The 13290-nt window shown below is 38.8% G+C and overlaps 1 protein-coding gene across 1 annotated transcript; it reads right to left on the reverse strand.

The window, feature by feature from the left end:
- Window positions 1-1488: 1488 nt before the first annotated feature.
- LOC131580788 (riboflavin-binding protein) lies at window positions 1489-13004 on the reverse strand. Its single transcript, XM_058842391.1, has 6 exons — window positions 12939-13004; window positions 11930-12087; window positions 11113-11212; window positions 9887-10015; window positions 5500-5611; window positions 1489-1855 (listed from the first exon to the last, which is right to left on the reverse strand). Exons 2-6 carry the CDS (start codon window positions 12066-12068, stop codon window positions 1613-1615), a joined length of 723 nt encoding a protein of 240 aa, XP_058698374.1. The 5' UTR covers window positions 12069-12087; window positions 12939-13004; the 3' UTR covers window positions 1489-1612.
- Between the last annotated feature and the right edge of the window lie 286 nt (window positions 13005-13290).

Consider the following 13290-nt stretch of genomic DNA (forward strand, 5'->3'; position numbering starts at 1 on the left):
TTCAGAGCAAAGAGAATAAAGTGGAATGGAAAGAAAAAGAGCAGAGACATAGGCAGAAACAATTGTGCTATACTTAACAAAAAACATGAAGAAAATGTTTGTCCATGGTGATACAGAAAACGTTGCTGTTATGGCAGTGAGAGGGGATAATTAATTCTTGAATTTTGAGCATAGCAAAATTCAAATGCAGGACAATTTCTGCTCTGATTCAGGTGCAATAAGGACAGGAGAGAATAGAGTTAGTGAAATAGGGAGAGAAAAGGACTGTCAGAGCTTTTCAGAAGACTAAATTCTTGATCTTTCTTTTCTAACAATAGAACTGACAAATTGAGTTAGCACAAAATACAGATGTGGCAAAGTATCATTCTGAAAACAATTCAGTGCTGGTAGGAATTAATCCATTGTTAAGTGGACTGAGAAGCTGGTTAGAAGCAGAGCATGACCTAATGGGTTTAGCATTACTATTGCAGCTGTGTGAAATCATTCCAATAAATAAACAGCTCAGTGAAGAAAGTGTGTTAGATTTTTAAGATTCTCCCAGTTAAACAGGGTGTGCCAAGTCATTGTTTTAGCTGTGGAACAGATCCTTAAATGCTGTAAGGCAGCCAGAACCTTTGGAAGCACCAAGATGATGTTGATTTTCACAATTTGATAATGTCACCTCCAAATTCAACCCTTCTCATGGCTTTTGTGGTGATGGCATTGTGAAAGGCTGTACAGAGTGGCACAGACCTGTCCACTCTGCAGTGATGTCAGAGGAAGTATGGATGCATAACTGAAAGCAGGATTTCATTCATCTTTACCTGACAAATCCCTATAGGACTGGTGCAGAATTTGTTTTTAGTTTAACTGTCACAGTGATGCTGGGAAACAGAATTACTGATGGGAGAAACCTGACTGGAGCTGTCCCTGACACTTTGGTTTCTCAGAAATCATTATGTTTGGAATAATTCAGTGGGAATAATTTCACTCAAAATTATTCTTTAAACTGATATTGTAGGAGACTTTTCTACTGCTTTTGCTTAAGGTAAAAGCCCTGTCCAACAGACTGTGCATGCTGTGTACTGACAATGTTTGGATCCAGTTATTTATGTAGTACACCATAAAACCCTGTTTTCAAGATTCGAAATAAATGCATTTTCAGTGGTCAGTAGCCAGGCTCCCTGACCTATTTCTGCCTGAAGACTTCTTCTTTATCTCAGCTGACCCAGACACAGAGGAACTCGTGACAGGAGTTCTGTGTGCCTGTGCTGATGAAGTGTTTGGGTGGAAGATTGGTGCATTACTGGCAGGCATGACCTTCCAGAGGTCTCCAGTTCTCACTGTTCCACCTTAAGTCAGCAGAGGCTGCCTGTGCCTCTCCTCTTTGAAAGTCAACCCCTAGGTGCTTCTTTCAGGCTTTTAGCTGTTCAGTTCAAGTCACAAGATTACACCTGTGCTAGCCTGCCTGCAGCTTTGTGATGCAGATGCAAAAACATCAGAGAAAGATTAATAGAACCAGACATATTGATTTATTATGTTCTAGAAAGGAAGGGATAAAGCAAGCTGGCATGATGCCCCAAGCCCAGCCTCCACGACGATTTCTTTTGACATGACATACATCCACTAGCATTTATCTTGTCTGTTCACCTTCCTTTTGCTTTAGTTTCTCAAACTTCAGGAGTTTATTTTGGCAGGCATGCTCCTCACTGCTGCTGCTGCTGCTGCTTGAGCTTTCCTCTGAGCTTTTGGAGAGGAGATACTTGATTGCAATCGAGTCCTTCTTGTTCATTTGCAAGCAGAGGCAGGACGATTCGCTCACCTTAAATGACTCCCCCCACATACTCTGGCACATGTCAGTCCCATTTGCGTACATCTGTGTGTCAAATAAGAAATGCCTCAATTACATTTAAATGGAATTGAACTAACATCAGTTTGTATCAAATTGATAACCTTTATCGCTTTTAAAAAATTGGTACCATGTTATAAAAACATTGTCTGTATTAATTTACTGTCTTGTTGTGTGCTATGCTTCATCTCTTCTGAGATATCTGAAAATGTTACCGAGTGCCACAACTGGCAAAAGTAATTTGCCTGTTTTGAGAATAAGTGGTTACACAAAATGCAGGGATCAACAGCTGCCCTTTGTTTCCACCCTGGGGCTGACAGCCCAGCAGCTCTCTGGGGCTGACAGTTAAAGCTGTGTGTGAGAGCCTTTACAACTTGCAGCGTGTCAGGGCACTCTGACATGCCTTGAAATCTGAGTAGTGCTGAAAGTGCCAGACAGTGCTTTGAATACGGGAATCTTTTTATTTACAGGCCAGAGACAGCCCAGTGGAGTCACAGCTCCGAGGGTTCTCATTGTGCCTGCTGCAATGTACTTCATGGTTGGGCAGGACCTCACAGGCAAAGAGAAGAGACAAAATTTAGCAACTGCTTGAGGAAAGTAAGTTTTTGTCAAGCTTCCAAAATGCTTTTTCCAGTGGGATAATGGCCTTTCTGGCCCAAAACACCGCAAACTGCAGCTTATTGTACCCTTATCAAGTGGAGCTGTTCTGTTCTTGGTACTATAGCATTTTGTAAGTCCTGTGTCATAGGACCTGTCAACCACACAACAAAGAAACTGCTTGTTTGCTGAGCTCACATTGTGACAATCTTCTGCCTACCCAGACTGAGTTTGTCTAAAGAATATTAGCTTAAGAGTTATCATGTCTAGACACAAAGCAGGCAGTATGTGCACTTTATCTTGCCTGCATTTCTCCCACGTGTTTGTGGTTGAAGTTCAGTCTTTTCTGTTTCCGAAAAGGAAACTTCAGGTGCTCCCAGAAGCAAAGCTAAGAATGAGATTGGGGATGGGAGTGGTGGCAGGAGTAGAAGCCTTGCAAATTAAGGAATAAGAGTGTTAGTAACTGAAACTGTGGGCCAGGCAGCAGCACCACTGGTCTCTCTTGCTGACTGATTCACCTTGACCACGTCATCAGCATCTCTCTGATGGAAGCTTTGTTTTATCTGTAATAGTACAAGTAGTCCTTGCCCATGATGCTGATTTCTACAGTGTTTATCTTACTGCTGTAATTCCTGGATGCTCTGCTGGTTTACCACCATTGCCAGCTCATACAAAGATTTGACACTGTGAATCTCAGAGCAGTGCCCTGTCTTTGTGTTGGGATAATTCTGCATGGAAGCTGCTCTGTGTGAAAAAAGAAAAAAAATAACAATTACAGATTTAAGTCCATTATACAGAAGTGAAATTTGGTATATATAGTCTTTCTTCTGCTCCAGGAATTTTTGATGAGTTCTCTCCTGTGTCAACATGTGCAAAACTATGTTGGCTTTTGCCTTAAAAAAACCTATCCTTTGTGAATAATATGAAGTCCATTTCAAATAGCCCTGAAGACTCTGTGGTCTGTAAAACAGTTTTTCAGCTCATACCATCTCTAGCCAGGGCTTGCACCATGGATGCTGGTGCTGGAGAAGGAGTAGGGAAGTTGGATGATGAACTGGGAGCAGGGTCAGAAAAGGAGAGATATCACGTCCATCTAGTTCTTTTCTTGTGTTCTTAGGGCAGGCAGATCATTCCTGTGATTGTAAGTAGCATTAGATATTTTCTTCCAGCTCCTGTGCAGTTCCGAATTTCTACCTGCTTTTAGCTAATAATTCTAGAAAGTATTAAAGCCTGTCACATGGGTTTCTTTAGGTGTTTATGCCAGAGACATGTATACACCCTATACTTGTGTCCCACAGGTTCTGTTATGTGTTTGTGCTTTTCTACTTGCTAAATTGGTAATTCTATTTTGACCTTCCTCTTAATTCTGCTTAAAGATTAGAGGATAATCAGAATGCTGCAGTAAACACATGGAGCACACAGCCTGTTTCCCCCAATATGTCCCTGAACTATTGAAAAGGATTCTGACTCTAGATTTTTCGAAAATGTCCTAGTCTGTGCCTTAACTTTGCTTGGGGAGCACCCAGCTGGGAGAATAATGACAAGGCTAAAACTGGCCATGGTCAGTTGTGCATCCTTAATATTCAGCATTTGTTCTTTATTCAGCAGTTGTCCCAAATGGGCCTTAGAACCACTTGTGAATGTAACATGTAGAGCTGCTGATTGCTCCTCTGTGTGAAAAAAGTAACTGTCTACAGTGTTCTGACGTGTGAGAACTCTTCCATGAGTTGAGTCCAAACCAAGGCACCCTAGTGTTTGTGTATTTTGTAATTTTCATATGAGAAATGTGTGTTTTTAAATTTCCCTGCAGAAATTTTATTTTATGCTTACTTACCATGCAAGCCTATTTTTGGTGAAAAACATGGGTAGTTTAGGGTGTGGTTCCATTTAGTTAAGGAAAAGCTGTGCCTGGCTTCAAGTGATAAGACCTCAGAATTTGCTGCATGTTCTTCCATGCAGATGGTATATTTTCTTTAAGAAATAAGTGCAAGGGAACTCAAGGTCAATAACTCCTATCTCTGAAATAGGGACAGTTTGAACAGATACTGGAGATTATTTACAGAGATTATAATTTTGTTTTTCACTTCATCTGGAACTACTGATGATTTAGCACATCTGGGAAATGAAGCTGAAAGTTTCCATAGCACATTTGTTTTTGGCCACCTTCCTGAGTCTGCTGATTAGTGTCACTTTTGCAAGGCAGACAGCAATCCAGCACTAACTGAACTGTGTCTTCCACTTATATCAGTTGCTGAACTGACTTCTGGAAGTACATGCACTTGAATTGAATTCAAATTAATGAATCTGCAAGCCTTGCTACCAGTTCCTAAGCACTTCACCTAAATTTTGTTTACTTATTCAATTTGGCCACTTTTTCATGGACTCAGTGAAGTTCAACTGTTAAAAATACTCAAATACACTTTTGAACTGTATTATATCACTCTGATGCTAAACTCACTTGAGTCACTAGAAAAATCTCTGTAAGGGTCTGTAGATCAGGTTCCAGGCAACTTTGCTCCTATAAGTCTTGTCAGTTCTCATTTTATACAATTTTGCTCATAAAATTTGTTATCCCAACCATTAAACATTCTCAGAAAGATAGGATGGAGAAGGACTATGTAAAGTAGAGAAAAGGGCAAAGATACCAAATAGGCAAGAAAACCTTAAAAATTCCCCAGTGGTTCAGGAATTTACATTCCAATTTAAAAAGACAGAGGGGTGTAGAGCTCCATTTTGTGTAAGGAACCTTATGAAATGATTCTTAGTGTGTCTGTATGAACAAAGTTCATTTATCTTTTACTTTCTAAATCCCACTGGGTTAAAATACCAGTGTTTCTAGGACTTTGGTTTCACAAGTGGAATGAATAGTGATTAATTAAATGTGTATCTACTTAGAATGAGTGCTGTACATAAAAACAAATGTTTGAAAATTTGTATAAGTCTGATGTGGGAATGGCTTGAAATTGCTGAATTAAAAATAATTCACTGATGGCATTTTACTACCATATATTCAGGGAAAATAAAAAGAACTCCTAATGCCGTATTTTCTGCTTCAGTTGATCAGGTTTTCTTACCTCATGGTATGGAACACATTTATTCTCACAGTGGTTTTCTCCACTTTCATCCCACTCCCAGTCTGTCAGCCAGTTATGAACACATGTGGAATCATCTTTGCAGGCTTCATACCTTCATGGAGATTGGTGTGGAAGATAAAGTTACTTATCTCACATTTTTCACTGGACTCAGATTCAACTCAAAGAGGTGTCCAGGGGCTCTGTTAGTAACATGGTGTGATTACAGTGCAGCTTAGCAACACATCTTCGAGCAACGTGCGCATTATCTTAGCTTGACATGTTCGTAAACTCCAAGCTGCCCAGGAAAACCTAAATTCCCGTGAAAACTAAACAGTTCACTCACCACCTTTTATACCGACAGACTTAGCAAAGGGCTCATGTTCTGGGTGTTTTCTGCTTGGTTATCTGATGTTACTGAGTGGAGGAAATCCTGGGAGGGAGTTTCATGAATGCTGCTGTTCAGTATCAAAACAGAGCATAGGTGTGCTGAGGGTGAACTGTCACTTCAAAGAGATGTGGGGAAAGTTTGTATTTATGAACTAATATGGGACAAGAAGAATGATGTTTCTCAGGCAGGGGAGTTATTATGAGGAATGTGCACTGAAATAAAGAAATTCCACAAAATAATATAAACAAATAGGTTGTCGGTCTCAGAATGACGTTTTCAAAGAAGTTAAAAAGAAAAGGAAGGATAAGAGTCCTGTAGGGTATAGGTCTAAAATCTTTAATTTTAAGTTATTTTTAATTTGTAAGTGGTAATGTGGAAAAAAACCCTATAAATGGCCTGGAATGAGTAGAGTTCTGGCTGGTCGATGTGATGAGAGATCTCATGACTTACCATTATTCTACATAATTTCCTCCCTTCCACTTCTCTTTTATGTTGTACATTTTGGCTCTTGCCTTTCATAAGGACTACTTTCTGCAAATCAGTCAACATCTACTTAAATTTAGTCTCATTGGCTTGTAGAACTATTCATACCAGTAACTGAGAGAGCCAAAACAATGAGGCACAGATTCCAGAAAGTTAATGTTTAGCATGGTATTTATAATTAGTGCCTTTGGATAGATTTTCTGTTTGTCATTTTTAATCTTCAGGGTCATGTTTCAAAACTATTTGGACATCACAAGGGCTGCAGCCTTACATTTTTAAATTAAATATGTGGGTTGTCATGTGGTCACGAGAATTACGAGAACTGGACATTGCAGTAGATTTGCAAATGCAGAAAGGTCAGAAGATGCATATCTGCAGTATCTTCAGTCTGGTTTTCTGGGCTTTTTGGAGGGAGAAAGAGCAATAACAGATGGAAGACAGCCAGGGCCTGAATTAAACAGCTCAGGGTCAAGAGACATGTACTCTCAATGGGTTCATCCCTGAATCTGCTGTCAGAGGTAGGGGCTCTGCTGGAGATAGAAGCTAAAATTTGAGAAATTAATATTCATGGCATGCATCTGGTTTTCTCAGGAATATGAATAAAATATATTAATTAAAGTGTTTATATTTTTATTCACCATTATTTATTGATTTGTCAGATGAAATGTTTCCTAAACATGATCATTACCTGACAGTGGTTTGTTCTATAAGCAAGTGACAAGGCATAATTCCATTGTTAGGAGTTTTACTTTATCACAATGGAAGTAATTATGAAGTCAATTTATGAAAAGTCATGATTTGTAAAAAGTCTAATTTATGCAGTCCAGAAACCCAAAAGTTGCTTCTTCAAACATTAACTAAATGTGAGAAACATAAATACTTAAAATATACTCCCTGAACATATTCATTCCATATGAGCAAGATATTTTTATTTTAAAGCCTTTTTCCCTGTATTTTTTATAATTAGCTCTTTCTCTTTTATAGGACACAGGGGCCCTTTCACAGGTGAATGAGAAAATGACTTGTACATTGGGCCCTTTCAAAAGCAATAGTTTAAGGACTAGTGAGAGCAAGGAGTCCTAAAACAATAGGAAGAAAGGGAAGGCCTCAAGCTACTCAGATGAATTTCTTTTGAATTAAGTCACTGCTCATTCAGAATACTCTGCACATTTCTGGCCACAAAGACATACAGTATGCAGCAGGCACATTCACAGTATGTAGAGAAAGTAGGTCACATCACCAGCAGTGCTATAGCATGCTAAAGGGACTCCAGTGAATAGAACATGAAAAAATGTTACTTTAAATCACCAGAAAGAGTGGGAATTCTGTCCAGGTTCTTTTCTAGCCTGAGGCCTTAAGCAGGGTGAGGGAATGGGTTTGACACTGGCATTAGGCAGGCACACAGACCAGCATGCAGGGTAATGGGCCGTCAGTACATTTTTGATTCAGGCCAGGCATCTGTGACGTCAAAAGGAGCAATAGATCACTGTTCAGGACTTGTTTAGAGCAGATCCTCTCTCTGCCAGGAGACTCTATACTGGAAAAGGGTCAGCTTTCCTGGGCCACAGCTCTCAATCACCTCACCATACTTTCCAGCAGCAAAAGTTAAAGGTGCTGTTCACCTGCAGGTTCTGGCAGTGCCCCTAGGAACGCTGAGGATTTTGCGATGTAATATTGATCCATGATCTACACTATGGTATAAATCTCATATACACTAAATGTGGCTTAAACTAGTTCATAGATGCAAACTAAACTTTCAGCACACATTTTCTTTTATCTTTACACTTGATGTAACAGTTCAGTAAAGACTTTTCATACTACTTGTTTTGGGACACATTTGTTTTAGATAATGGTATTCTATTTTGCTCATTAGATCTATTCTAGAGCTCACTGGCAACTCCAGTACTTTAATACCCAAATGCAATATTTGGTCATTGGTTCTGAGGTTTAAGATTAGAGCACTGAGGGAAATTCAAGGTCTCAGTCTTTATCTTCAAGGAGGTCAGTAATCTGGATTCAGTTTAGAAGATTACAAAAACTTAGCAAGGAAGACTGCACATGACAAATCTGTTCCTGAGGCACACAGTAGTTTCCTGACACAGAAATAAAATTAATTGCTAGAGAAACCTCTAGGAAAGCTAAGAAATACATCAGTCTTTCTCACTCTCTTCCATTATTAATCTAAGTTATGCCTCTTGTTTCCTTCACTGGCACAAAGCAATGGAGACCTATTTGAAGACAAATCCTACCAAAATTCTGCACTGCATACATGACTTTGCCCTTGGAGGGAATGGAAATGGATCCACATGTCAATAATATTCAAGCTGTGTAAGCCCTAGGGAAGCAGGGCAGAGAGCAGCCCAAGAGAACCTAACCATGCTCTGTGTTCTGTATTTTCTGTACTTTTAAGAAAAGCTCTTTTATAACATTTTTAGAAGTATCGTATTTGTTTTCCATGATTTTCAGAGTGGCATAAGGGATCCACACATTCACAGTCCATTACTTTCATGGAAAGATAGCACTTATAATCCTATAGTGTGAACAGAGCCAGTGGTGTTTGTGCTTCACACACACATCCAGAGAAGTTCCTCCAGTGACTGGGGACGACATTCATAAGGTGCTGACTGAGTTTATGTGTCCCATGGTGATGTTTTTAAGATCCAACATCTCAAAACAGGGAGGGAAAGGAGGGCAAAAGGGAGGGATATGTTGGATATGCTGGATAAGTACCACTGGAAAAATCTCAGTACTTCACATGGATATAATTCTCCTGCCCCAAGACTATAGACAAATTTGTGCTAGGTTGTTCCCCAGGTGCCTTGCACTCAAAAAATAATGTGATTCTCTGATGCTGTGTTTTGGGAAACAAAATTCAATGCTACTATGCTGCTCATTGCTCTTAACAATTTCAGCATTAATTGGGTGCATTTGTCTCTGATATTCAGGCTTTTAGAAGAGATTTTAGAGAGCGTGATGATAGAAGGGATAAGGTCAAGGGTGAAAAATCTAGGAATGAAGCTGATTTGTTACAGTTGAAATCCCATGTGAGTTGATGTCTTTCCTGATTTTATAGTGCATTTTATACATCCAAAACAAATGTATCATATGATCATATCATATGATATTATGTATCATAAATTATCATATTGCATTCAGGTTGAAAATGCCAATTGCATAAATGCTACTTCACAGACATGGACTTTTCAAAGAGTGGGCAGGCTCTTGCTGCTGCCAGTGCCTGTCAGTGTGGCAGGAGCTCCTCTGTCACGATGCCACTGCACTGCATCCTCCCCCAGAGCAGGGCAGTGCTGTCCCCAAGTCACTAAACTCGTCTTAGTGTCCCCATCTGCATTCACAGCCTGTGTCATTATTATTTTGGGGGCAGTAGCTTAGCAGAAGGAAAAGCAGAGATGGCAAACAAGAAATTCAGAACAAGAGAAAAGGTGGTACAACACCAGTGAATCATGAGCATATTAAAACAAAATAAAAATACTTTGATTAAAAAGCTGAACCTACCAGTCATCACAAAAGCTTTGACACAATGGAACAGCCTGAATAGCAGCAGTGTCATTGGGATGGATCCAGTGAGCAGCATGTGGAGAACACCGGTAAAAACACTCAATTTTCTTTGTGAAATCTTCACAGCTGTGGTGGATGAGAAAATCCACAAATAAGCCTGTTTCTGAGCATCAAGCCTACAGCCTCAGTTTTCTAGGCCTGCTTTGATGTGGATGCAATAACACAGATTAGGAGAAAAACACAGAAAAGCATCCTTTGGCCCTGTTAATGCCTAAGTTTGAAACTCATTCCTCTGGCATTGTGTACAGACTCTGACCGTGCAATTACCACAGCCAGCTACAGCACAAATGTTTCCATGCATATTTCAACCCTATTTGTGTAAGCTTTCTGTAAACTTTTGAGGCCTTGAGTTTTCCTGGCAACAAGGATTCCAGGCAATAATAAAATGTAGTTTAAAACTATAGTATAAAACTTTGTCTGTGCTGTAGCCTCATGGTTTCACTAAGCTTTAGATTTTTCCCACAGCCCAGCTGAAGTTACTTAAAATCACATACTGTGCTGCTCTCCTGGGAGTGGCAGGCAAGAGCTGTTACTTTCTCACATCTGTTTTTGCTTAATTATTTTGTACTTTCATCCCTTTATTTCTATAACTTGCCATGTTTCACAGCTTTAACATCTAACAGGGTACTAAAATTCTTAATTAAGGAGGCATTTTTCATGGTTACCAAACCCACATGACTACAAGAATTTTTATTCTAAATTTTCAGCCGTTTCATTTCTGGACTCCTGTGCTTTTTCTTGTTGAGATTTAATAATCCAGTTGGTCTGCTTTCTAAACAAAGGAAGAAGCCCAGTCTCTGCTCATTACAGATCACTCTCACTGGTGGGTGATGGTTGGAGAGCTAGAGAGGTGCAGGGTGGTTGTCACCTACTGGGTTTACTTTACGACTAGTTTGCATTGGTAGATCTGGTTCTATACTGAAAGCAAATTTGGAGAAACATAACCCTGTCTTGAAAAAATGGCAGAAATAATGTAGACTTAGGGATTTGTGGGTTTGTGTGAGAGGAGAAGAGTCAGAGGTTGGTCAGGTATAGAGAAAAGGTGATGGGAACTAGGCTGGGTGACATAATCTCTGGGGTAATCTAATGTCCATCAGCAGCTGGTGGCTGCTCCAGCCCAGAGCTGTGGAACCAGGACACCGAAAACATCAAAGCTGACTTACGATTTACTGAGCTGCCCACATCTGTTCCAGTAGCTGTTGCTTACTTTAATTACTGGGGAATGAGCCAATTGCTCTGTGAAGTCTGCATAGCAACAGGAAGCTGTTGAGAATAAAACAAAGATCTTGCAGTAAGTGTTCCTTTTTAACGCTGTATTTGGAAGACACAAAATCTAGTTTGAACCATAATATGATAAAGTCTCTTAGTAGTAACTAGAAGGTGTACTCAAGCTCTAATAATTTTGGGAGTGAAAGTGGCAGTGTAAATGCTAGGTGAGGTGGACTGGCATAAACAGTGTTTTGTCAAACTGTGCCCAGAGAGTCACAAGAATTTTACCAGTGTTCTGCCAGATGCCACATCCTGAGGGATACTAACTTTGAAAAGTACCAAACATAAAAAAAAAAAAAAAGAGTTCAAGAATTGTAATAAGTACTGTACTTTGCTTATGATAGAATTTTGATTTCAAATTTTCCCATCTGGTGTCTGCTACAATTAATTTTTATACTTAATTGCAATAACTGAAAATAATCTTTGCTGTAAACATTTTTAAGCAGATGGAACTACAGGAAAGGCAAACTGCACCAGAATTTTGAAAAGAAAATAAATGTAGTCAATGAGAGTTTTACAGCTGACTTTGTTAAGACCCAGAATCTTACTCTTGCTTTGCATGCAGCAAAAGGCCAATGAAGGAGGCTTTTCAAATACAATGTATAATGCACCTTATATGTTTTTGAGAAATTAGGGGAACTGCCAAAACAATTAGTGTGTACAATGCTGTATTTCTTGACCATGTTTGGAAAAAAATTAAACCACTCTTACATTTAGAGTACAGAGTGCACTCTTGCATTCTTGGCTCAGGACTTGGCTTCAGTTTTTGGGTGTCCCCTTCCAGACACCCATATTTTTGGCAGGTGGATAATGTTATGACAGCAAGGAGGGTGATAGCAAACCTCAGCATTGTTCTTCAGCTCTTTTTCCTGTATGGAGAGAAGCCTTTATTTACATCTTTTATTTCTAGGAGAACACATAACATTAAAAGGAAGGATTGCATTTAAAATAGTAGATATATAATCAAATAAAATATGCTCAGCAAAGATGCACATAGAAATACTAAGACACATTCTCCCTTCCTGTTTGTTTATAACCGAACACTTACCCTTCTGTTACATATTTCTGAGGTTTGGTAGCAAGTGATAAAACTCATCAATAATTCAGGCTATGTATGTAAACATGGTATAATTTTCAGTATTCAATAAAATTATTTTAAATGTCTTCCACTGAGCTGAGTTATTTTTAATTCCTCCAAGGGACATTTGTATGTTTCACTAGATTTGAAGAAAATATCGATTAATTCTAAAACCTGAAGAGTTTTTTTTCACACTTGGAAATTACACACTAAATACAGCTGCAAGTGAGATAGTGTTTACCACCTGAGCACCATAAATTACACTGAATACTTGCCTTTGTTGAAGCTATGCTAATTTATATTTAAGAATATGAGCCATTATTTTCTGCCTCTTTTGCAGAGTTTGGTCAAAAATGCAAGATAAAAACGTCTTATGATTAAATTTCTCTAAACACTAGTCACTAGACATTAGTCACCTATTAAGATAAATATAGAACTTGTTACATAAATAAATGCATTATTCTTTGTACATGTTATTAATTTAACCCTTCATTTATTGGTTAAATATTACTGTTAATTTTTTGTAATAATTCTGCCTGAATAAGCACTGCAGTTCTTCTATGTACCTAGACTTTTCAAATATAACGAATAACTTATACAGAAGAAGAAAATTATCTCTTCAGTTTCTCAGTAATTTCTCACCTCTTTTGCTTTCCTTCTGGGTGATACTTCTCCCTGGAACAGGAACATAGTAAATTGCTTTTCCCATTTTCCACTTTATATACACACCATCTGGCATCAGTGCTCCAGAATTTGTTTGCCCTGGAAGAGTTCCTTGACCCTTTGGAATGCTAACACAAATTTATCTCAAAAGCAGATGCAATGACCAGCACATAATGCCCTTTTATTGCTTGCAAACATTGACATGATAAAGAGGAAAGTACAAACATGGTTTAGAATTAGAAAAACATTGCTCTCCTGTATTTCAAATGCCATTAACCCCTCCTGCCTGATTTTTCACTGATTCCTTGTATAATTAATTATTAAATTAATT

This window comes from Poecile atricapillus, chromosome 7 (assembly GCF_030490865.1).
Source record: "Poecile atricapillus isolate bPoeAtr1 chromosome 7, bPoeAtr1.hap1, whole genome shotgun sequence".
NCBI lineage: Eukaryota > Metazoa > Chordata > Aves > Passeriformes > Paridae > Poecile > Poecile atricapillus.

Bases quoted from the DNA above. Each gene is read 5' to 3' on its own strand.
- LOC131580788 (XM_058842391.1), bottom strand. From the start codon at position 12,068: ATGCTGAGGTTTGCTATCACCCTCCTTGCTGTCATAACATTATCCACC. The intron at 11,213-11,929 runs GTAAGAGTGGTT...TATTCTCAACAG, and splicing joins GTGCACTCTGTACTCTAAAT to CTTCCTGTTGCTATGCAGAC. The intron at 10,016-11,112 runs GTAAGTCAGCTT...CATCCACCACAG, and splicing joins TGTGGGCAGCTCAGTAAATC to CTGTGAAGATTTCACAAAGA.